Source organism: Protomyctophum parallelum, assembly GCF_964188405.1.
Source record: "Protomyctophum parallelum genome assembly, chromosome: 3".
In the NCBI taxonomy this organism is placed as follows: domain Eukaryota; kingdom Metazoa; phylum Chordata; class Actinopteri; order Myctophiformes; family Myctophidae; genus Protomyctophum; species Protomyctophum parallelum.
The window spans coordinates 40511849-40537146 of NC_139698.1; the positions used below are offsets into that span (position 1 = coordinate 40511849).

A 25298-nucleotide genomic window follows, 5' to 3' on the forward strand; every position below is an offset into this window, starting at 1 on the left:
ACACACACACACACACACACACACACTTCAGAAAGAAGCAGATCTACAAGCTCACAACGTGTTTGCCGCGGGTGCTGCTTTAACATGATGCAGAGGGAATAAACCTTGTTTTGCCATCTGGGACAAGGAATAGAAGATACAGGCGATTGAAGGAAACATAAAATGGGTGATTATGGCCATGATGATTTTAATGCCGCAATCCTGCGTTATTGAGAGCACCAGCTAGCAACCCGATGCTAACGTAAGTAGCATTATGGCTTGATTGATCTCAAGCGCTATAAAAGCGCAATTGCCATTGATCTACGGCAATGGCGTCGAGGGTTTTATTAAATAATTAGCTTTAATTGACATAGATCTCGGCCAATGGCAGTATAAGTGTTAAGTGGTTAATGATATCAAACCAAACCTAAACACAACTTCAAAACCAATCATATCTCATCAAATCAATAATGCATCTATTAAAATCTTTATCATGCAACCAGAACCAGCGGGTCTGTGAGTGCCAGTCAGTCAGTGAGTCCTGATTCTGGAATCCATCTCACTTCTGTGAAAGTACCTTTATGCAAATATATATATATATATATATATATATATATATTATATTGATAGATTTATAAATGATGAATGCATTATATAAATGTGCAGCCAGTAACTTCTGCCTCCTCTGGACACCTCTGTTTGATGATGTCACAGTGTCTCAGAGCTCTGTCGTCAGGAGTGTTCTTAGAATCTTCTCTCTGTCCAACCTCATCTCCTCTCCACTGCGCGCGCGCACACACACACACACACACACACACACACACACACACACACACACACACACACACACACACACACACACACACACACACACACACACACACACACAAAGCATTAAGACTGCAACATGCCTTATAAATCCTAACAGTTATAACATATAATTAACATATAACATAATTTCTGATAGCACTATGAGATTGTGTCTGCTATTTTTGAATAGCCAAAGTATAAACGGATGCTTTCCTGGTTTTAAATGGTCCGTTAAAGCATTCATGGCAACTGTAAGAAATGCAAAAAGTGCAGCAGTGTCTTCTTTACTTGGCAACGATCAGCCGTTACTGAAGGTAGGCGGTACCCAATTACAGTGTTTGCGTGTTTCATACCAACATAAATTAAGCCTATAAGAAACATTGTCATAAATTATTCAATTGTTTATTTATTTATGAAATATGAGCACTTACTTTTCCCTATCTTCATTCTTTCTGAACAAAACAAATGTTACTCTTGTGTCTTGTGTGCTCATATATAAGATGTATCAATCTTGATATTGAATCTATTAGTATACCCTCAATTGTATATGAATTATTTCTTGCAACGTTAAAAAAAAGGAAAAAAAAAGTTTTATACGTGAGCTCACTAGAAAGGGAACTTGAATGAAATGTTTTATATTTGAGGACTTATGGGAAGTGTAGTACAGTACCTGTCAGCAGCTAGATAAGGGACAAGGTGTGCATTGTAGAAAGACGGGGACAGGTGGGGGGGGGGTGGAGGAGAGGGACAACCTGGACTACCTGCAGGCTCCAATGCTGGCATACTATCCACCTGGAATAGACATGCGCACGCGCACACACACACACACACACACACACACACACACACACACACACACACACACGCACACACACACACACACGCACAAAATGAGATTACAACTCTGAAAGAGTTACAAATGGTTAAATTAACACTGAGGATTTTACTGTGTAATACATTCTAAGGTTTTGTGCATACAGCATGGGATTGTGTGTGTGTGTGTGTGTGTGTGTGTGTGTGTGTGTGTGTGTGTGTGTGTGTGTGTGTGTGCGTCTAGAAACAAACACGCACACACATGACAAGCACATGTCAGAAATAAGCTTCATTGTGAGTGGATCAGAATGCAGTGAACAAACACAAAGTGTTCACACACTGAAAACCTCAGTGTTCATTACGGGACCATTTTGTTACATTTGTACACTTTTACAAATGGTTAAATTAACACTGAGGATATTACTGTGTAATAAGTTCTGAGGGTGTGTGCAATGCATACAGTGTGTGCGCGTGCGTGGGTGCGTGTGTGTTACCTGTGGATATATGGGAGGCTGTATTTGTCTGTCCAATGAGCTATTAGAACCAGACTTCCCTGCACTCTGAGAAGAAATTGCTGCAAGGGCCTCTGGGAGATCATCTTCATCTTCGTGGTTACTGAGGGTGTAGTATAGACCAATGAAAGGGCAGAGCTTTGGAATAGTATTCTGCACCAATTGCAGTACAACCAGCAATTAAAGTGAACAAATGGCATTTTGAAAGAGAAAATGTGAAGATGCCATTATGCTATTGCTTTGTGTGCCCCCCAGCGTAGCATTCGATTCAAGAGCGCAATTATGCACAAACAGCACAACCATAAGAGTTAAATGCTAGCGGAGATGCCATTCAACAGCAATCAAAGGTCAGCTTTACTCACAAGCTGAACTGTCGGACCAGCCTCTTTCTGCGGTTTAGGTTGGCTTTGGGCTGCAGTCTCTCTGGGGTGGGCTTGCAGTCAGGCCGGTGTGGGGCCTTTTCGGTGGTCAGGCTGGATGCAGCCGAGTCTTGAGATGAGCTGTGATACCTGAGCACCAACACACAAGACGGCGCAGATGAAAAGGCAGGCACAGATACTAGGGCTCCAATCTAGTCGCTGCCGTTTCCCGCGACGTGGCCCGCAATGCACCTGCCGCCCGGAGTATAGGAGTATAGGAGGTTACTCTGCCCCTAATTAATGGTATTTTGGTCCAGCATCTCCCGCTATCTTTTTTGCCGACACCGGTATTTGCGCCTAGAGGTGTGGTCATGGGCGTGCTGGCACGCTTTCCCCTAAATTGCTATTTTGGTCACACACATTTGGGAAGGCGCATAGTGAAAGCACCCGTAAACCGTATGCCAAATTAGTTTGGTAAAGAGAGAGCATGGAGATGTCCGCGTAGTGCAGGCTGCGTCATCTCTCCTTATTCTCCTATTGCATCTCGTTGTAATTTTCCTATAATCAGCAGAAGTGAGTGCCTGCCACTTTGGACACAATGGATCTTGTGTCCATTGTGTTTATATAATTGTATAGTCAAAGAAGTTATTTGTGCCAGGCATTGTGCGGCGTGCACGATTCCATTTGGTTTAGTTCATCACCAGTGCAGCAAATGGCTTTTGATTTACCAAACTTTCCTTTTATCTTGTTACAGTTTCGTAGAGACGGCCTACAGCCCTACACACACGATCTATACCAAATGAAGCACAAGTGAGACTTCAAGGCAGCAACGCATCACTCTTCCATGGGTTATAGACCTTAAGGCTATGAAGCAATATAGCACTGGGCATAACGGGCAACGGATAAGGGATCTCTTAAAGGCAATGGCATATGTGGCACAGTGATTGGTTTAATTATTGCCCAATTAACGCCCAAACCACACCTATGCATAATATAACGGGTAACGGAGGTGTTTTAGGGATTTAGACAGGTAACCAAAATACTAACTTTAGTGGGGGAACACCCCTTCCCCACTGCTAAATCCCAAAACAGTGCATTTAGAAAGATCAAACGAAAATGGATCCCAAAGTGTACACACAGACAGCAGCTTATTATTATAACTGTTATTTTTCTGTTATTATTGCCCAAAATATGGACACGAGGTTGTAAGTGCTTAAAAGAGATACTAGCCTGTCATTGAGTGTTTCACTTGAGGTCTTCGCCCTGGGGGTCACTGGACCTTCCTTCTTCACCACAGATGGAGAGGAGGAAGTATAATGATGGGAAGTTAAGGACGTTAGCTTTTCAACTGCAGGCAGGAGAACATACAGGTCAATGTGCCAGGGATAGATGGGTCAGGAGAACATACAGGTCAATGTGCCACGGATAGATGGGTCAGGTGAGAGGAATCCACTTCAATACTTACCCTGAAAGTTGCTTCCATCTGGGCCTTGAGGATGTTACATTTGACGTGGTCTGGTAGCACTGATGGAGAGGCAGGAGGGTGCAGAGACTTTTCAGACAGTTGCTTCTCCTCCCCCTGGCAAACAGGGGATGAAATGGTAAGGCGAGAGACTCAAGCTAAACTGAATACAAAAAACAGTGGTGTGAGATGGTGACAGACCTTGTTGTCAATGTTGATGTGGAGCGAGGGCCATGGGGAGGAGGCGTCACTGTCTAATTCCAGAGCCTTCAGTAGAGAATGAGAGAGCTCCAACCCATCTACTTGGCATGGCGGGGGTCTGTGTTCTACCACACACACAATATCAATATGAATTTGAGAATACTGACCAGCCTACATTATTGGTGTATGGTCACACATCTGCGCCTGAAGGGGAGTAGCTAACAGATGCCGAGGCATCCAACACATCAATTATCCAGTGGTGGAAAAAGCACTCATATATCTTTCTTAAGTATTAAGTACATTTGAAGTTTTCAGATGTAAAAATACTTAGAAAATAGCTGATCTACAAGCTCATTGTGAGCTTGTTGATCGGCTATTTTCAAATGGCCGAAATGTATATAACGCTGAATTGGTTACCGTATGTTTTGTAATAATAATCTACAAAGTAACTGTAAATGTAGTGGGGTAAAAGTACAATATTTGGATCCGAGATGTAGGAGTAGAAGTAAAAGTATTGGAAGTTGGAAATACTCAATGAAAGTACAAATACCTCAAAACTGTACTTAAGTACAGTACTTGAGTAAATGTACTTAGTTACCTTCACCAATGCAATTATCCATGTAGTCTTGCAGATTGTGGGCAGTGCAGATTTGCTGGTTCATAGTTTATAGGAGTGGCTGGCTCACTGAAAGAAAACTATAAGCGAAAAGCTTGCCAAGTGGGCCCATGTGCTTATTTACTATTGGTTGACAGCCAGTCAAAGTTCACCAATGGTGAACTCCATGCAATATCGCCCCAGTATAATGAGTGAACGGGTACATCTGTTTCTGACGTACTGTACATACTGTATACGTACATACAGTATGTGTGACTGTGCCTTTGAACAGGCACAGCCTCAGCAGGTCTACATACACACCCACGCATGGCAGACAACAGGCAGACAGCCTCAGCAGGTCTACATACACACCCACGCATGGCAGACAACAGGCAGACAGCCTCAGCAGGTCTACATACACACCCACGCATGGCAGACAGCCTCAGCAGGTCTACACACAGTACACACCCACGCATGCACAACCAGAGCTAGAACAGATTTGCAGACCGGACCTATACATTTCCATCTACTTACTGCTCTTAGCATGTGTATGGCAGAGTGTGTCCTGGCTGTGTGTATGGCGACGGTGATGGTGGTGGATCTTTCCAGAATACTGCGCCTCGTTCTCCTCGACACTGAATTGATGCTCTGATCCAGGGCCACTCATAGAGTAACTGAAGAGGACAATGCAATCACAACAAAACCACAGAATATAAGGCCACTCAGAAGGCCCAATTTAGAGTTCTGTCTGTGATCTCATGAAAATATAAAGATACCTGTAAACTGTGTGGTGGTAGGCACAGTCTATGACATCATACAACTTAAATTCAGTTGTGAAAGGCTGAAAGATGGATCTTATATCTGCTCAATGTTGCAATTAAGCATTTTCTTTATTTGACATGGCATCATCTCTAAGGCATAATGATTAGAGTAAACATTACAAGGCTAAGGAGACACTCCATCAACATCACATGAACAAATAATTATGTAAACAATTGTCTGGTTTAGCACATTTCCAACCTGGTTTCAAGACATTCATGTAAAGTTTAGCACAAAATCAGACCTTGAGGTTGCTAGTCCCTCTTTCCATTTAAAATTAATTGCTTACATTAAAAATAACCCAGATATGACATTTTGTGAATCAGCTCATTTGGTCCCCCAGCATGTGTGCACATGAGTGAAACCGCATGACACCTCTGTATATCTGCAAAGGAATTAGCTCACAAAGCACCGCCTAACACAAGACATAATTACATCCAGAAGATTCTTATCATCTTACTTACATTGAAACTAAGTGATTTGGTTAATCTAACTGTAAGCACAATCTCATCGACATGAAGGGGAATATTAGTCTTCCAGAGTCAAATAAGATCATGTATTATAGCTGATTTATAGGTGTTCCGTGCTCTGTTCAGGTTAATTTACCCACAGCTTTGTTTGATTGGCTTGACAGCAAAGAATGAAACCAGCCAATCAAATTAATCTATGGGAAAATGAAGTGGAACAAGAAAGGGGTATGCTACCTTCTAGAAAGCTGTGAGTACAGTTCTGCACAGAGCCTACAGCCCACCTACTGTATGTACAAGCTGACCAACTCGTCGCTTGTAGATCTGCTCTTTGGTACGCCATCGTACGACAGAGTGCAAAATATGGAATTGTGCACTGAAACGTGAACATCCATTAAAAGACACGCACACAAGGTAAAAGAAAGGCACAGAGCAATAAATGTGCTCAGTTTCTCAACGGTACAGTATATCTCCGTTGTATTGGTCTCTCTTTTTTTTCTCCATGGTAACACTAGGGACACCCAATGAGATGAATAGGGGGTGAATAGATGATGATGGTGGCAGTAGGTGTCAGCGATGACCATGATGAGGATGATGAATGTATTATTTCTGTGTCAACAGAGCTGATCTCTTTGGGGCCACTTCAATCGGTGAACCTCTCAGGGTAAAGATTCTGGGGTCAAAGTGCAGTCATGACCTTGTCCCTGTAAACCACACTGATGGATCCTGGGAAAGTGCCGCTGGTCCGCTCTGGTACGGAACTGTGACCGGCATCTGGACTGGCAGCCTCATCAGACGGCCTGAAAATGCATGCACACACACACACACACACACACACACACACACACAAGTGTATGGACATGGATCACACAGATAGACATGCAGGCGAGGAAGGCTAGCAGACAGACAGACAGACAATGAAGTCCATGAGTGATATTAAGTGTGATGAAAAATGGGAGAGCAAAGAAGAGAGACCATCTCCAAAAATAGAAACGTGTCCCCATATCGGTCTGCGCTCAAAGACAGATAGCATGGATAGAAACGTTCAGAATGTCTGCCCCATCACATCCATGTTGACTATTAATTCGAACAATGTATTCTCATCTTCCATCAGGGCTGCTTTTACCTGTGAGGTGGCGTATGTCCAGAGTGTTCTTACCTGTGAGGTGGCGTATGTCCAGAGTGTTCTTACCTGTGAGGTGGCGTATGTCCAGAGTGTTCTTACCTGTGAGGTGGCGTATGTCCAGAGTGTTCTTACCTGTGAGGTGGCGTATGTCCAGAGTGTTCTTACCTGTGAGGTGGCGTATGTCCAGAGTGTTCTTACCTGTGAGGTGGCATATGTCCAGAGAGTTCTTACCTATGAGGTGGCGTATGTCCAGAGTGTTCTTACCTATGAGGTGGCGTATGTCCAGAGTGTTCTTACCTGTGAGGTGGCGTATGTCCAGAGTGTTCTTACCTGTGAGGTGGCGTATGTCCAGAGTGTTCTTACCTGTGAGGTGGCGTATGTCCAGAGTGTTCTTACCTGTGAGGTGGCGTATGTCCAGAGTGTTCTTACCTATGAGGTGGCGTATGTCCAGAATGTTCTTACCTGTGAGGTGGCGTATGTCCAGAGTGTTCTTACCTGTGAGGTGGCGTATGTCCAGAGTGTTCTTACCTGTGAGGTGGCGTATGTCCAGAATGTTCTTACCTGTGAGGTGGCGTATGTCCAGAGTGTTCTTACCTGTGAGGTGGCGTATGTCCAGAATGTTCTTACCTGTGAGGTGGCGTATGTCCAGAGTGTTCTTAACTGTGAGGTGGCGTATGTCCAGAATGTTCTTACCAGTGAGGTGGCGTATGTCCAGAATGTTCTTACCTGTGAGGTGGCGTATGTCCAGAGTGTTCTTACCTGTGAGGTGGCGTATGTCCAGAGTGTTCTTACCTGTGAGGTGGCGTATGTCCAGAGTGCTGGAGGTAAATTGGGGGTGAGAGAGCAGAGTGGGGCGGGTGCCACGGATCATGGCCAATAGGAATGTTACACTGGTACTGGACAACAGAAAAAAGTCAAGTGAAAACTACATTAGTGGATTGAAAATAATATATACAGTGTGTGATGATACATGTATACTGCGCGCGCGCACACACACACACACACACACGCAAACACAAACTCACAGGATGAAGGCTTGGGGCAGGACTGGCGTGGGAGCTGAAATACAACAATACAACATAATCTACATTAGATTAACATCTTGATTGACATTCAACCTGATTATACTCCTGAAAGTAGGAGACATGTAATAAGTGCTCATGAACCGCATTAACTGCATGAGTCAACTTTTACTGTACACTAAGCTCATTTGCTTATGTGGATCGGTGTGTGTGTGTGTGTGTGTGTGTGTGTGTGTGTGTGTGTGTCCATTCGTTTGTAAGACTTGCCTGATATGTTGAGGCTTGGCTGGGGAAATAGTGACTGATGATGTCAAAGTGATGCCAGTCAGGTGAGAAGAAAGAACAAAGAAAGAAACACTGAAAGTGTGAGTATGATTGTCTCTTATGATCGCTCATGAAACATCAGTAAGGATTTGCATCAGCGTGCCATGGAGCTCGGATGTAATATAAGAACTCATAAAACCCATGTTAATCGATGTACACCATTACGATTGAATCAGATGTATCCCAAGACAGTTTTAGAACATATTTAGCCACATGAATTTTGAAGTTTCATGTAAAGAAGGTCACGCAGTCCTGTTCTTTCCACCTACGTAACATCTCTAAAATAAAACCACTCCTCTCCACTCAAGACTTAGAAAAATGAATTCATGCTTTCATCTCTTCCCGACTCGACTACTGTAATGGACTATATACTTCCCTCACCGCATCATCTATTCATCAACTACAATTAATTCAGAACACAGCCGCCAGGATTCTTACAAACACCAATCGCAGATCACATATCACGCTTGCTTCACTTCACTGGTTACCCATCAAATCCAGAATCAACTTCAAAATTATTTTAACCACTTATAAGGCGTTACATGGGCTGGCTCCACCCTACATCTCAGACCTTCTGCCTCCAAAACAAAATGCAAGATCACACCGGTCCTCAGACAAGGGCCTACTGAAAATTCCGGCGACTCAACGGGTAACCAAGGGCGACCGGGCATTTGCCGTAGCTGCTCCCACACTGTGGAATGCCCTCCCCCTTTTTATAAAGAATGCAGAGTCTGTTGACATTTTTAAGAAGTCCCTGAAAACATATTTATTTCGTTTGTATTTTGAGCTGTGATTTGTCGACCTGACCTTTTTGTACAGGACAATGTTTTGTTGTCTTTTCTATTTTTATTTTCTTCTCTTCGTTATTAATCTTGTGTTTTTTTTGTTTTGTTTTTAAGATATATTTTTTGTGGCTTTCGCCTTTATTTTCTTTTTTATCCACACTTTTCCTGGGCTGTGTGTGCTCCAGTTCCTGTTGATGTCATTGGATATCATTGGTCATCTGACCAGTTTCATTGGCTTTTATTGGATCAAATCGACAGGAACTGGAGCACACACAGCCCAGGAAAAGTGTGGATAGAGGGATAGGTAGGCTGATAGGAAATGGGTAGATAGAGATGGGGGGGTGACACGCAGTAAAGGCCGTCGGGATCGGGAGTCGAACCCGCGGCACACTGCCAGACTGGATTACCAGCCAAGGTGCCCAGACGGCTACGGGCCTAATCTTGTGTTTTAAATTGATTGTTTTTTACCTTGTTGTACAGCACTTTGTAACTGTTGTTTTGATAAGTGCTTTATGAATAAAATGTACTTACTTACATACACATACATTGTACATTATTACACTCAAGAGTTAAATGAACACTGGGATTTGCAGTGTTAGTCACGGATGTTTCTTTACATGCAGATGAGATTCACCTTTTGCAAGTGAATGCGAGCGGGATGGGTATCTCTTGCTTGGTCTCCTTTCAAATGTGCTGGCTCTCCTTAGCCTACCACCATGAGTGGCCTGGTACTCAGTTTTACCACTGTGAGAGAGAGAGAGAGAGAGAGACACAGACAGACAAACAGACAGACAGACAGAAGCAGTGAGTCTTAACAAGAAAAGCTAACGCTAGCATTGATTAAGGTCTTTGTAGGTGAAGTTCTAGTTGTGACTCTGTCCGTCTGTGGTGGGCGCACAGATATGTACACCCACATATATCCCAAATAAAATGCATTTTGTGGTTGAACCATCAGAAACACTAAACAGGTTTTCAAAAAGATTGGCCCAGGCCGTAGCGTAACGGTCTGGGCACCGGACTGGTAATCCAGTCGCAGTGTGCCGCGGGTTCGACTCCCGGACCCGACACGGCCTTTACTGCATGTCATCCCCCCATCTCTCTCCCGTTTCCTGTCAGCCTACTGTCTGTCCCTTCAAAAATCAATAAAAAGGCGTAAGCCGCAAAAAAATATCTTAAAAAAAAAAAAAAAAAAAAAAAAAAAAAGATTGTTCCTGCCAGGCGAGCAGGTGATGGTCCACTCAGATCCCCACACCTAGCACCCCATGAGACAATGAATTACATTTGTATTCCTATGGGGGACAGTCACGCTACGCGGAACGGGCGAGGAGCCAATCAAAATAGTAAAAATAATCTCAGTCATATTTTTGTCTCCACCAGGCCGAAGGCATGGGGGGAGAGTATGTTTTGCACTCCATCCGTCCGTCCGTGTGTGTGTCCGTCCGTCCGTCCGTGTCTCCGTGTGTCCGTGTGTGTGTCCGTGAGCAGCTAATCTTGGCCACCGTTAACCCGGTCGATGCCAAATTTTGCACACCCTGGATGCCAACGATGAACCTCTGCCCCAAACTTTCCAGAACGGCCTGTTATAGCGCCACCAGGAGGCCGCTTTGTGCAAAACAAGTTTTTGCACAGTACACCTACAGATTTTGTCCAAACATCACGCAAATTGGTACACAGTCTCTCTAGAGCCATTCAACGAAACCCGTCTTTCACATTTCTCAGACTCCATCCTGATTTACTTTTGTTGCCCTTTTATCCAACCACCAGATGAAGGCAAGCTGCAATGTCCTACATTCCTATCCTGGTGGAGACCTGTGCCCAGAAGGGCACTTTTTCTAGTTCAAATTGAGTTCGGGGAGGCAGCTGCCTGCCTTGCCTCTATGTAGAAATCCCTGCCGTCGGTGCAAATCGACATTGTTGTCTCCACCAGGCCGAAGGCATGGGGGGAGAGTATGTTTTGCACTCCGTCCCTCCGTCCGTCCGTCCGTCCGTCCGTGTGTGTGTGTGTGTGTGTGTGTGTGTCCGTGAGCAGCTAATCTCGGCCACCGTTAACCCGGTCGATGCCAAGTTTTGCACACACACTCCCTGGATGCCAACGATGAACCTCTGCCCCAAACTTTCCAGAACGGCCTGTTATAGCGCCACCAGGAGGCCGCTTTGTGCAAAACAAGTTTTTGCACAGTACACCTACAGATTTTGTCCAAACATCACGCAAATTGGTACACAGTCTCTCTAGAGCCATTCAACGAAACCGGTCTTTCACATTTCTCAGACTCCATCCTGATTGGTTAAGATTGGCTTCCAAAGTTCACAGGAGTGCTCAGTTTCAAACAAAATGCTGCAAATCATGAACACATCGCGTGATTTCCGTGAAATTGGCCGAGGACGAAATGCCACATGAACAATTTCAACTCAGCCTCAAAGTGGCGCTATAACTGGCCGAAAAGTGTTTTTACCTCTAACTGCACGGATCTGTGGATAACTTTGTATGCCAACTCCCTAGAGGCCAAGGAAAAACCTTTGCCTGGAATTTTTCACATTTGCTCTTTATAGCGCCACCAGGAGGCCGACATATGTTAACCACCAGATGAAGGCAAGCTGCAATGTCCTACATTCCTATCCTGGTGGAGACCTGTGCCCAGAAGGGCACTTTTTCTAGTTGGCAATGGTTTTATGTCCATATATACAGTATGGAGATCCACAATGTCAGCGCAAATCAACGCTGTTTAGCGAAGGTCAGTTCACACACAGTAACAGGTGCCTGGATTATGCCTGAAGACACAAGACTGACTTCATAGATGACTGCCATCATTCAGTGCTGGGAACAGAAACCTTAACCCATTTTGGACAGAGGCAGATTCTAAAACATGCCTTTATCAAATCTTTATATAGCAGCATAATTTTTTATTACATTTTTGAATACTGTACATACTGTACAGAACCCCAAAAGGGGTTCCGGTCCAGAAGGGTTAAAACACCAAAAGGGGTTCCCGCCCAGAATCACTGATCAAAATGTGAAAGTGTGACAACCAACAATGTATTCATTTCAAGCCAAGGATTAAAAAGATAAAGACAGAACAGCGCATTTCTGCAAAACTAGATTATATCTCACAATTTATTTTTGAATACACACATACACTCCCACCTCTGTTCCTGTCACTCAAAGCCACGGACAGGAAGATACCTCTTGAGCGCGAGATAACGCTTTTCTCTTATCTCTGATAAGTTTGACAAGAAAAACAAACATTACTATGAACGAAGATCTGTCACCATAGGAACAAATCTGTGTAACCATAGACACACTGTAACCATAGATACAGAGGCTTCTGCTTAATGTGACAGACTAGTAGTTGGCACATGCAAAGAGTGCCACTGTTGTCACAAGTTCACGCAACCATTAAAAAGAGCATGCCGCCCCACTTTTCACTACAGCCTCAGTGGTCTAAGCCTCTCTAAGGCCTGTCAATCATAACCTGCAAAGTGAACAATGTGCCGCTGGAGAGAATAGACTGGAGTAGTTTTTAGCTCTCTACCTCAGTGTTTCCCAAACAGTGGGAGGGTCACGGACCCATTTGTATTTAAATATCCTACTTTACTCCTTTAAAAAAATATATATATATCTGTAATTCTAAAGAAATTCCATTAAGTAGAGTGGGGTAGAGTGGTCCGCAAAATAAATGGGGGCGAGTGAATTTGGAGGAAAACGTTCCAGTTACACCAGGGAGACATCAAATTTCTCCTTTGGGTCTCGAACTAAAAGGTTTTGGAACCATTGTTCTACTTCACTGGTGGTTTTCAATGTTGGGACAGAGGCCCACAGGAGTCCAAATAGACCCTTATAAGACTGTAACTCAGAGAGTGCACAAATGAGACCAAATGGACCTAAAGCTCTGTACACTCCGGGAGGGCATATATTTCATGCTAATAATTCACAATTCAAACTGCTGTTTGTGTTAGGAGTACATCCACACAGAACGCGAGGTGAGGCAACTACAAATGAATAGTTTGATATTGTAATATTCACCAACACATTTTTGGTTTGTTTATTCACCACGCTTCCGGTGTGAAAAATACCTTTACGGGTCCATTTGGTTCCATTTGTACACTCTCAGAGTTAAGTTAACGCGTTGTGGATTGGGGTCCCAGCCAGGGATAAAAGAAAAACTAATGAGGGTTCGTGGCCTAAAGCATATCAGACTGGGGTCCTGGAAATTAAAAAAAAGGATGAGGATCACTGCTCTACCTGAATCTGAAGCGCGAGCCGAGTCGTGTGAAGTCACTGTGACTGGCCTGGCCTGCAGTCGGCTGCCGTAGCCGGAAGAAGGCATGGCTCTCCACAGCACACTTCCACAGGTGTTTGCAGCTCTTGGCACTGTCCAACTGGAACACAAACGTATGCTCCTGCTCGCGTCCCTAAACCAGGGGTGGAAAGTAACCAAGCACCGTAACATTTTGAGGTACTTTTTTACTTTACTTCTTCTCAAGAGGCAAATATTGTAATTTTTAGTCCAATACAATTATTTGACATCTTTAGCTGAACAGATTATTATAAATATAAAACACACATAACGACCCTATTTTATACTTTGGCAATTCAAAATAGCCAATCAACAAAGTTTGAAATATGTGAATCTAAGTACCAAGACAATCCATTTATTGTTAGCATTATCATAGCTAGGTGTGCATGCTCATTTTTATGGGAGAACGTGTTCGGCATGGAATCTGTACCTTATCGTCATCCTCCACCACTACCAATGTGAGACGACTCTTTTTGAAGTCCAGGCGTGTGATCTTGGGCCTGGGGGACACACACCACCGCAAAAGCAGACATGAATACAGAAGGAGGACTGGTTTCTAAGGCGATATCGTTACTTATAGCCCGATACATAATTAGTTGCACGCCGTGTCAACAATAACCAAATCCACAAGCTCACAAGACGTCATGGATGCTATGTGTTGTGAGCTTGTAGGTCTGCTATTTTCGGGCTTATGGTGGAATGTAATGATGGCTAGGGACATGTCTCTTCTATTTACCAAAAGAAGAGGCCAATCTTGCTTGAACCCTCAAACACCAGGATGCCTGTGGGAGTGAGGCCTAGAGCGTATTCCCCTCCATCTCGCCCCTGAGGACACAACAGAGCCAATGGAAAGAGCTTTATTCACAAGTGTTTACCCAAAAAACACCCTCAAAATTCAAAAGTGCACATTTTCATTATATTGATTCATGTAAGGCAAGCTATTGAAAACGTATGGTTGCTGTCAGGTGGAAATGTTGTAAAGCGGTACTTTTTAGGAAATGGAATAAAGAACCTGTGTCCCAATGTTTCCAGTGTAGTTATTATTTATTATTATTAGGAAATGGAATAAAGAACCTGTGTCCCAATGTTTCCAGTGTAGTTATTATTTATTATTATTTATTATTATTAGGAAATGGAATAAAGAACCTGTGTCCCAATGTTTCCAGTGTAGTTATTATTTATTATTATTTATTATTATTAGGAAATGGAATAAAGAACCTGTGTCCCAATGTTTCCAGTGTAGTTATTATTTAGTCACAAGCTCTTGTTAATACTTTTGATTCGTTCAATATTCATAAAACCCACAGACACTTAAACGTTAAACCCTTTCACTTACAAAAACAAAACAAAAAAAAGCAAATATAGCAGATCTACAAGCTCACAACTGAGCTTGTAGACCGTCAATTATTTTGACAATGTTGTACGATGGAGTAGTAGGGCATTCATTTACCAAACAACATGAGAGATAATAAGGTTTCTTCCTGACAGTGACAACATGTAAACATAATTCAGAAGATAATATGCACACAGACCTTGACAAAGTGCATATCTACTCCATAAAGCTCCAGCCATTTGCATTTGTTGAGGAAGGCGATCTCAGCCTGGGATGGGCTCTTCCCTCTAAGGGCACACAATGAGTCATTAAGCTGAGCTTTCACAATAGAAATACACAAGATAGCATTCATTTCACTCATATCAGTCACCCACAGCTCAGATACTGGGCATTGGCACAACACTCTGAACAAGAACACACAGTAACGTCTTGCTTAAACCTAATTTATTCTTGTTGCAGTGTTATATTTTCCATTTGAAAAATACGGCTATTTCTGTGGAGCACGACTTTTTCACTGGAGATATTAGGCTTTAGCCTACTGTGTCTCTGGCTCTGAATAAAAGCACACAAGCAGTGAGAAGATGAGATAAATAGGGATGCATCTATGGGAAGTACTCCTGGTAAGCCTCCATCTGAATTCCCCCACGCTCTTGGTATACCAAAGGGGGGATTGTGAGGCGGGAACTCTGCATGGCTCTGTCCCGGTGTGGTGTCGGCTCAATGAAGTGCAGCATATGTGAATGTAATTTCAACTGAGATGGGAGCGATCACTATGGCAGGGTTAAATACTGCCTGGATTCAATCAGGAACCTCCAGGGATTAATCCCTTAATCCTTCACATAGACCAGAGAGAGTGAAGCGGAGGGACGGAGGGAGGGATGGTTGGGAGAATGGCGGGACAGTGAACTTTAGTTTAGAGGGACTTTTCACCTGGTGCAGAATGTCTGTGTTGGAACAACTTCCTTTCCTATTCAGCGGCCAACAGTTTACTCCCAATGGAGATCAAACTATTGGTACTATTGGCCTCTTACCAGCTGCACTGACAACAATGGCATAGTGAGAGACCTGGCCCTGTATGGACTACAAACGGATTACTCACTGATACAGTAGATAACCTTTAACCCAGTGGTAAAAAGTAACTAAGTACATTTACTCAACTACTGTACATAAGTAAAATGCTGAGGTACTTTTACTTTACTCAAGTATTTAAATTTTCCAATACTTGACACTCCACTGTCTCAGAGGAAAACATTGCACTTTTTACTCCACTACAATTATTTGACAGCTTTAGTAACTAGTTACTTTGCAGATTTTGATGAATATATAATGGTATACGAGTAGCCTACTTCTTCCATCACAGCTTTAACCTCACCTGAGCTCAACCCACTTGCTGAAGATGTCTGCCTCAATGTCCTCACTCTGTTTGGGAGTGAAACGAAACTCTGACACAAGCTCTGGAGACTGTTCCATAGGATCACAGTCTCCCAGCTCACCTGCACACAATCACATTCACAACTTTTTTAATTGCCAGGTATGTTTGCGCATGAAATTCCGGAATTATGACACTATTAAGAAACAGCAAGTAAGTTCACATAAATATAGTTAAGATAAAGAAGATATAGACTATACAATGTAGAGGCCAAGATGGGTGATATGGTTAAGTCAATTAATAAATATGAATTATTGCACTTGGTGTATTATGTAATAGTGGCAAGAGCTAGAGATGATAGTAGAAGTAGCAATAGTACATACATACACACACACACACACACACACACACACACACACACACACACACACACACACACACACACACACACACACACACACACACACACACACACACACACACACACACACACACACACACACACACACACACACACACAGTCTACAGATGCATTGGTTGAGTAGCAGAAATTGGTTGAGCAAAAGGGGAAGGAGCAAACATAACTATGTCATAACAATTGCAACTGAATGTACATGTATGTTTGTGCTTGTGTGTGCGCACACGTGCGTATGAGAGTTGGTAATACAGAGAGCATCAAAGTATCATATGAAGGAGGCGGTGCTTACAATTGTGAAATTAAAATGTTACCAAATAAGGTCATACTCTCTGGTAAATGTTTATAGAAATGAGGCAGTCTTTGGATGAAGTCTACTTACTCTGTAAACAATAGGCCCCAAGTTCTACTGACACATCGTATGGACATTTCAACCTGGAAAGACAAGAGTTGACACTAGTGTGACAAATGGGTCCCATGCATGAATGCATGCATTTTGTATTGTTGTCATAGCTTGAAAAGGAATGAACGTGAGAAAGCACAACATTGTGTGTGTGTGTGTGTGTGTGTGTGTCAAGGAGAAGAGCAGCCCTTTTCTTAAAATAAGTGGCCTTCATAATAGAGCTCAGCTCAGGGGAGCCATGGCCCAGATAGAACCAGGGGGAGGGAGAGGGGAGACACGCTGTCTCTGTGTGTGTGTGTGTGTGTGTGTGTGTGTGTGTGTGTGTGTGTTTATACACACACTCACAGTCATGTCCTGAGTGTTCATTCTTACCTTTGCAGGTCCATTTGTAAAAACTAACACTCAAGACTTTAATACACTGCAGACTTCAGCGTGCCGTACAGTTACCCCAACGTGACAACTGTATGTATGTATTTGGTTAAAATGGGTAGGGTTTAAAAAAAGGCAAGAGTATGTATGTATGTATGTATGTATTTATGTATGTGTGTGTGTGTGTGTGTGTGTGTGTGTGTGCATGGTTGCGCACACATGCAAGGCGTACAATGATATATGCATTTTTGTGTATATCACAAATTCTGCTCCACTTTTTACTTCTGGGTGAACCACTAAAACTCTATATCTATTTATTTTAACGTTTTGGCTATTTTTGGCTGCCGAATGTTTTCCTATTATAAGTATGACAAGCCCAGAATAGGGTTGTGAGCTATGGTTAGCAATACAGATATTAGTGATATCAGATTATAGTACATATAAGTATGTATAATGAGCGATATCAGGAACTGCTTACTTGCCGGACAGAATGTCTTGTCGGAGCTGCAGAACAAACAGATACCTGTGGGGGAAATGAAAAAAAACATAAAGAGAATGACTGGCGCTGAAAAAAAAACAGAATGTCAGGCAGAAGAAATGTCATGAGCAGCAGTAATGTGCGTAATGGGTCCTATTCAAACAGCCTCACTATCTGTCTTAACAGCTCTCTGTCCGCTTGGCCTTGATTACAATCTGCCCACAGGAGCTAAGTAATTAGCCCATCTTCCCCCTTGGACGTCTTACATTTGACTCAGGGGAGAGCTCTGTGTGTGTGTGTGTGTGTGTGTGTGTGTGTGTGTGTGTGTGTGGTGCTCAAATATGTTCATGTCCAAATGTATATGTACCCCCAAATTTATATGTATTTGGCCACAGACCACCAAAATGTTCTGGTTATGCCAGAGTCCACAATAAGAGAATAATTGTCAATTGCCAATGTATAAGCTCACAACATGTCGCAGAGTGTTACTTGTAAACGTAAAACTGCTTTTTTCGAATACCCCAAATACTTGGGGTTAACGTTTAGACTTTAGACTATTCATTTTGCTGGGGACCCCTTGGGACCCCTTCAAGGACCCCTGGGGTTTCCTAGACTCCACTTTGAGAACCAGTGGTGTATACTGTACTGTATGTGTAAGTGTGGTACCTGGTAAATTCCTCATGCAGGTTATTTGGCTCTGAGGAGTAGAACTTCACTCTAAAGAACAATCTGCATGGAGGACCATCTAAGAAACAAAGACGGGGGAAAATATTAAAGAAGTATGCTTGTGTGTGTGTGTGTGTGTGTGTGTGTGTGTGTGTGTGTGTGCACATGCACGCGTGCGTGCATGCGTGCGTGCGTGTGGGAGAGAGATAATGAGAGAGAGAAAGAGAGTGACTGAGTAAGTCTAGTGTGACAAAGACAAAGTGTCAGGGCTATTAGTACGAGGGAAGAGAAAAGCCCAGAGGAACTTTATGAGACTCATGTCATTATGTTCTGAGTAAAGGCATCAAGTAATACTATACATAATTTATAGAGAGATTATAGAGAGATAATTTTTTTTCCAATGAATTAAAATCTAATTTTCAAGAGACACCTGGCCAAGATATCACACCATTACAAAAAGTATAGAATATAATCAATATAGACAATAGAGCACGTTAAAACAGACAAAAAAACAGATACAGTACATAATACAAAATCTAGTTTAGGAATAGCAGAATAGCTCAATCTGGGCTTTGAACTCTCAAGGGAGACAAAATCATTAAACTGTGTGGTGTGGTCTGGAGGTTATTCATGGAATTCTGGATCAATCAGTGAATAGATGAGGCAATAGGAGTCAATATTCTAGGGGTGATGGGTATGCTTTTATATACATGATATCATGTGGAGAAGTACAATAGCACTCATGTCGGTGGTAAGGTAGTTCTGCCAAATAGCACAGGTCTCAAACTATAGTTATACTAGCTACTACAAGGACAAGCTGAACCATAACAAGATAGGCTGTACCAAAACAACAGCTATCAGATGTAACAAATATCATAATGTATTATTTCCCATCAGTGTGTGTGTTGGTTGGTCACCCCAGGCAAGCCCCCCTGGTCATCATGACATCACGTGACATCAGCCCCCATGGTGCCCAGGTCTTCGTGACATCATCAGGGATGGATAAACAGTAAATGCGACCTGCTGTTGCAGTTAAGCCCATATATGGAGATCTGACCTCAAACCTCAAACCCCTAGTCCTGCCCCAAAGTTATTATTATTATTGTGTTATTATTACACCAGGCAGACTGCGAAAACTAGAGTTCTCAATAGGCCGAAAATGAAGGCTCAGCCCTACCTGGGCCCTCATCAAACCCTGTACACTCAAGAGAATGTCCCCGCTACCACCATTAGATCTCCATATACTGTATGGAGCTCACCTGTTCTGACATTCCATATGTTGATCTGACCTCATCAAACCATGTACACTCAAGACATGCTCCTTATATGGGAAGTACAGAATTCATTCTATGTTTATCTGAACCCCCCCATGCCAAAGTGCCAGCGCTCGCCCAGCAGTCTGCCGTCAACGAGGCGGATGCTTGCACGAGACCTCGCTCTTTAATGGTACCCTTTATAAGGTATAATGAATGAATGAATGAATATTTTATTTTCGTGTCTGGACAATTTCTTGATAATTTCTTATCAGACACAGCAATTTAAAACAATAACAACAAAACAAAACAAGTCCAGCCAGCAACTCATTCAGATTACAGACAGTAGTAGTAGTAAACCCACCCACAGACCTGTACATGGAATATATATAAAACAGTTATACGTCAGTGACGTCACCCTTCGCCTCCTATCCCATGCCCTATAAAGATACTCTGAGAAAGCGAAAACATGGTGAAAACTCAACCACTGCATCACTCTCACACTCCACCAAGTTCAGATCAGGGGTGTGGACTTTTTCAAACAATACTTCTCTCAGATCATGATACAGAGGACAACAGAAAATAAAATGGATTTCATTCTCCACCTCATTCAGATCACAGTATTCACATATCCTGTCTTCCACAACAACACCCCTATATCTTCCTGTTTCAATGTGCAATGGCAAAATGCCACAACGTATCCGTGCACAGTGACCTCCACATTTTTTTTAAGTTAAACTTATATTTTTCACATTTATAGTCTTTTTTAAATAAACAATAAGTTCTTAATTTTGGCTTTTGCCAGATTTCTTCTTTCCAAGCTTGTATATATTTTTCACAGGTTCTGTTTTTGAACTCCTCCACATTCACAGTGATTCTTTGAAAGTACTGTTCTTCCAGATCACACTCCTATAATAAATCTAATATTTCAGAGACCCATTCCCCTTCCACGGACAGGTCCCATTAAAGGATTTGGCTAGCCACCATACTCGTTGGTAGGACCAGCAACTTGTTCCAAAGGCTCACCATGCTGGCCTTCCATCTGATTTCACAGGAGTCCAACCCTTGTGAGCGGTGCAGGCTGTGTGTGTGTGTGTGTGTGTGTGGGTGTGTGTGTGTGTGTGTGTGTGTGTGACGTGTGTGTGTGCAGACTGAATCAGAATCTATAAGAAATCAGAATCTGTCCAGACTCCAGATCTATTCAACCCCTCTCTTTTTCCTTCTGACGCCATTCACGTCTCGGTCCCAAGTTGGTAAAGCAAACATGGGTAATGCACATGTTAATCGCCATGTCAACAACTGATAATGAGCCACCTGCTCCCAGCTCACCTGCCTCCACATAAATTACAAATATACTGTACACACATATCTAGAAAATGGTTTAACTTACCTCTAATCTGTTTCTTTATGAGTTTGGTCATATCCAGCCAGTGCTGAGAGAGAGGACAAAATAAGGTGAAGGAGGAAAATATCAGGTCTTATGCCCTGGCGTTGAAAGCAAGTATACTTGATCAACAGTGTGTGTGTGTGTGTGTGTGTGTGTGTGTGTGTGTGTGTGTGTGTGTGTGTGTGTGTGTGTGCGTGTGTGTGTGTACTCACTGAAACTTGTTCTGGATCCATGTATTGCAGTCCAAAGTAATCAGCCTCCACCAAGTCTAAATGATACATGATCTGGTCAAAAAGCTCCTGTCCCTTTGACTTGCTCTACACACAAAAAAAGGAATAGAAAATTAATCCAAAAGTCTGTTCTTATCACGACTGTCGTCTGTCCTTAGTCCTTACAGCCTCAGTCGTAGTGGAATCTAAGTTATTGTGCCTTATTTTGTTTCTGATTAAATGTGTCTTTAAACTGGACATTCTAAAACTGTAGGGTATTTATCAGTAATAATGGAATACTGCAATGTACAGTAACAATGCCTGATAGGAATTAACCAGTGGAACATAACTGGAACAAAGTAACTTATGGTGCATGTGAAGATGTGAACTGAAGGTGATTTGTGTGTGCATGCGTGTGTGTCTGCGCATGCGTGCGTGCGAGAGGACCAGGTCTGCATCTAGGTCGAGATGAGAGGGACAAGCCCTGAGGGAAAGGCCCTTATTCAGGCCTTTTGTCCATAACACACACACACACACACACACACACACACACTCTGTGTCCTAAACTTCTGCTAAACATGTTCCTTTTGTAATGTTTGTAATGTGTGCAGGCGTTTTATCCCTTTGAATGTTCTAGTCCAAAACATGTCCTGAATAAAGAACTTGTATGTTTGTAGGGTGTGGGGAGAGAAAGATGACAGCCTTGAACTTTGGCTCCTGTCTGTTAATAACTAGCTTAAACTTGCACGTGTGTGTTTGTGCGCGTGTGTGTGTGTGTGTGTGTGTGTGTGTGTGTGTGTGTGTGTGTGTCTGTGTGCGTGCGAGAAATGGGACAAATGTTACCACAATGCGCACTCAGCTAGCACTGTGGAGTAGTTCAAATACAATCTCCTATCAAATGAGTGTACATACTCAGTGTCCCCAAAACCTTGCCTATCAGGAAAGGAACCCAGGGTTCATGTTCTCTACTATGCAATAGCTGTGCCCAGGCAAAATTAACCTAATCTACCAGACAAGCTTCAATAATAGTCTTCCATTCAGTGCACCTGTATATGAATCCCTGTGGGATAACACAGGACATGAACAGACTTGTTCCAGTCCACCTGTGACTGAGCGACAGCATTGTGTCATTTTGCCTTGTTATAATCCACACTCCACAGTGCTACTTACACACAAGGTGTACAAATAGCCTAGACCAAAGTCATTCTTTTACACTCCCAGAGTTAAATGAACCCTGAGGATGTTATTGTGTACAGCAATGCATTTACCAATACTTGATTGATTTTATTGTTATGTCGTTGCTGTTGGGACTGCTGTTTATAGGACAGCAGAAGAGCCTCTTTCAACATACAAGGCTGATTCTCTCGATAACGCATTATGAATGCAAAGCATTGTAAGGGTGACGCATGCAACAGCTTCCCTGACACACATGACCTTCAAAATGAAAACATCTCATGAGAGGAGACTTACCACACAAGCCCACACACACACACACACACACAGTGGCCAACCCGCCCCTCTTGTACTGGAAATCATGCACGCATGTCACAGCCTAGGGTCCCATTGTCCCAACAATGATAAATCAAATCAGGGAATTGGGGAATAGCAGCGCAGAGACCACGAGACAGATGGAGAGGAATTGAGACTATGAAGGACTTATATGGAGGGAGGAGGTAGGGAGGAGCTGGTGGGGAGGATGAGCAGAGGAGCAAGTGAGAGAGGACTGAAAATTAAAAGAACAGAGTGACAAGGAGAGGAAAGGAGATTAGGAAAATGACAAATCAACAATGTACGATTCGAGGAAATATGAAGCAATGGAGTGATGGTGAAATGACAAAAGAAGGTTGAGAATAAAATAATGAACGGAGGAGTGGTAGGAGTCGGACAGAAGGGAACGTGGGTCATAGACCTGAACCCCCCCCCCCCCCCCCACGTCCTGTCCCTCGTGGGGTTTGTTGCCTTCCCAGTAGTCAGAGTGGGGAAGTAATGTGATGAGCTGGCTGATCATGACACCATCTGTAGCTTACCCCTCTGTGTACAAGAGGGACGGCCACACACACACACACACACACACACACACACACACACTTTGACGGTGAGCAGCTGACAAGTTTAACTTTTAATGAATCTGTGAGCTTTCCATAAAGTATATATCCTCTTGTAAATTGTAATTCATCTAGTGTAGTGTCCCCCTCCCTCATCCTGTGTCATGGGGTTGTGTGTTTCTACACACGGTCAGTCAGTGTAAACACAGAGCCACTGTCACAACACCAGGCGGGCTTCACTGCACTCACAGGCAAATCCACATTGACGTCCGAGCCATCCAGTAGCAGGACGCGACAAGTGATGGTGGTCCGTGCGGTCCCCGCCGCCGGGATGTGCACGGCCGACCCCCCGGATACAACAGCGGGCGCGTGGATGACCTGCTGCTGATGAGCTTGAAGCGCCGGATTCCCGGCTGCCCATCTTCCTCCTCCTACCCCTCCTCCTCCTCCTTTACCGTCCCGTTCGTCCCGTTCCGTGGCCTGAAACCGTCTCCGTGAACGGCGGCTGAACGTCCTGCGCAGAAAGCCCATCATTTTTTCCAATGCAAGGAAGGAGGTCCGTGTTTCTTGAGCGCAGCTCGCTCACAACGCCGGGGAAAACCCGCACCGAGTGTGGGTAAACGGGGTCCTGTTGCTCTGCCACCTCCCCGGGGCGAAGAGTCACTCAGTAGGCACGGCGGAGACTTCAGGTCTGCCGATCAATCCCCAAGCTGGATGTCGGCAGCAGCTGTGGACTTCAGCCGCATACTAATTCAACTAATACACATTTACCGCTGAGCCACCCACCCACCAACCAGTTGATTTCCGACAGTGCATTCACTCACTCACAGAACGGAAATACAAGCCCCGGCCGTGTCCTTTCCCATGCACCTGCCGAACAGTGTCCGCTCGCTTCGACTCTGAACTCTGAAATGCCGGAGAAATCCCGACTCGCGTTCTGCAGTGGGGACCCCTCTGTCACACCACCTGCGAGGGAAGTCGGCTTCCAATGGAATAAAGCCTCGTCCTCCACTCCACAACCTCCGTTATCATTTCTTGTTCCCACCGGTACCGAAACTAGTCTACCACTCTAGCTCGGCTCACACAGGTAGTCAACCAGAGAAACTGGACAAACAGCATGCTCTGCGCCTGCGTAAAATACAAGGCAGTATAAACTTTTTTAGCCCTCCAATCGACCGCTCACTGACAGTGAACCAGCGCCACCTGTCTGTCATTATTGGGGTCCCTACTGAAAAAGCGAAGGACCTTCAGTGAATGTCTGTCTCCATCCCTCGCCTCGAATGATGTCGGATCCCATCCCTCCATCCATAAACTTACTGGTTACGTTCTATGGAGATAGGTATAGTCAACTACGGGTGGTCAGTTTGTGACTGACCGTGTGCTTCAAATTTGGTCACTCTCAGACTGCGTAGGCCTATAGTGTGTCTGTCTGCAGCTTCTCAATGTGGGGTAAAATGACCCCCAGGGGTCCTTGAGAGGGTTCTAGGGGATCCCCAGCAAAATTATTCATAGTTTATCTCCATTATTTACATACACGTAATGAACTTTACTATAATTTGTAAATACACCTAGACTAGAGAACATCCAAGAATGCTTAAGATCACTGTTGCTGCTGCTAGTTACCCAAATGCTTTCAAATAGTCTATTAAAACACAATTGAAATAAGCCCCAAGGCTTTGTTTTCATTCATACTCGCCGATACAATTGATAAGTGCTTTTGTGCTATTTGTGACCACAACATTTCTCTTTCATTTGGGTCCAAGATAGGACATCTGATCAAATAGTGGTCCATAGCTTAATAC

The 25298-nt window shown here is 43.5% G+C and overlaps 1 protein-coding gene across 1 annotated transcript; it reads right to left on the bottom strand.

Moving 5' to 3' along the window:
• Positions 1-630: 630 nt before the first annotated feature.
• On the bottom strand, positions 631-24568 carry epb41l4b (erythrocyte membrane protein band 4.1 like 4B). Its single transcript, XM_083760472.1, has 23 exons — positions 23746-24568; positions 21455-21559; positions 21246-21288; positions 18603-18681; positions 17937-17981; positions 17069-17121; positions 16275-16395; positions 15102-15189; positions 14306-14394; positions 14000-14069; positions 13515-13684; positions 9909-10018; positions 8433-8466; positions 8169-8202; positions 7936-8039; positions 5266-5405; positions 4137-4261; positions 3939-4052; positions 3704-3759; positions 2477-2623; positions 2097-2217; positions 1460-1581; positions 631-761 (listed from the first exon to the last, which is right to left on the bottom strand). Exons 1-23 carry the CDS (start codon positions 24028-24030, stop codon positions 698-700), a joined length of 2319 nt encoding a protein of 772 aa, XP_083616598.1. The 5' UTR covers positions 24031-24568; the 3' UTR covers positions 631-697.
• Between the last annotated feature and the right edge of the window lie 730 nt (positions 24569-25298).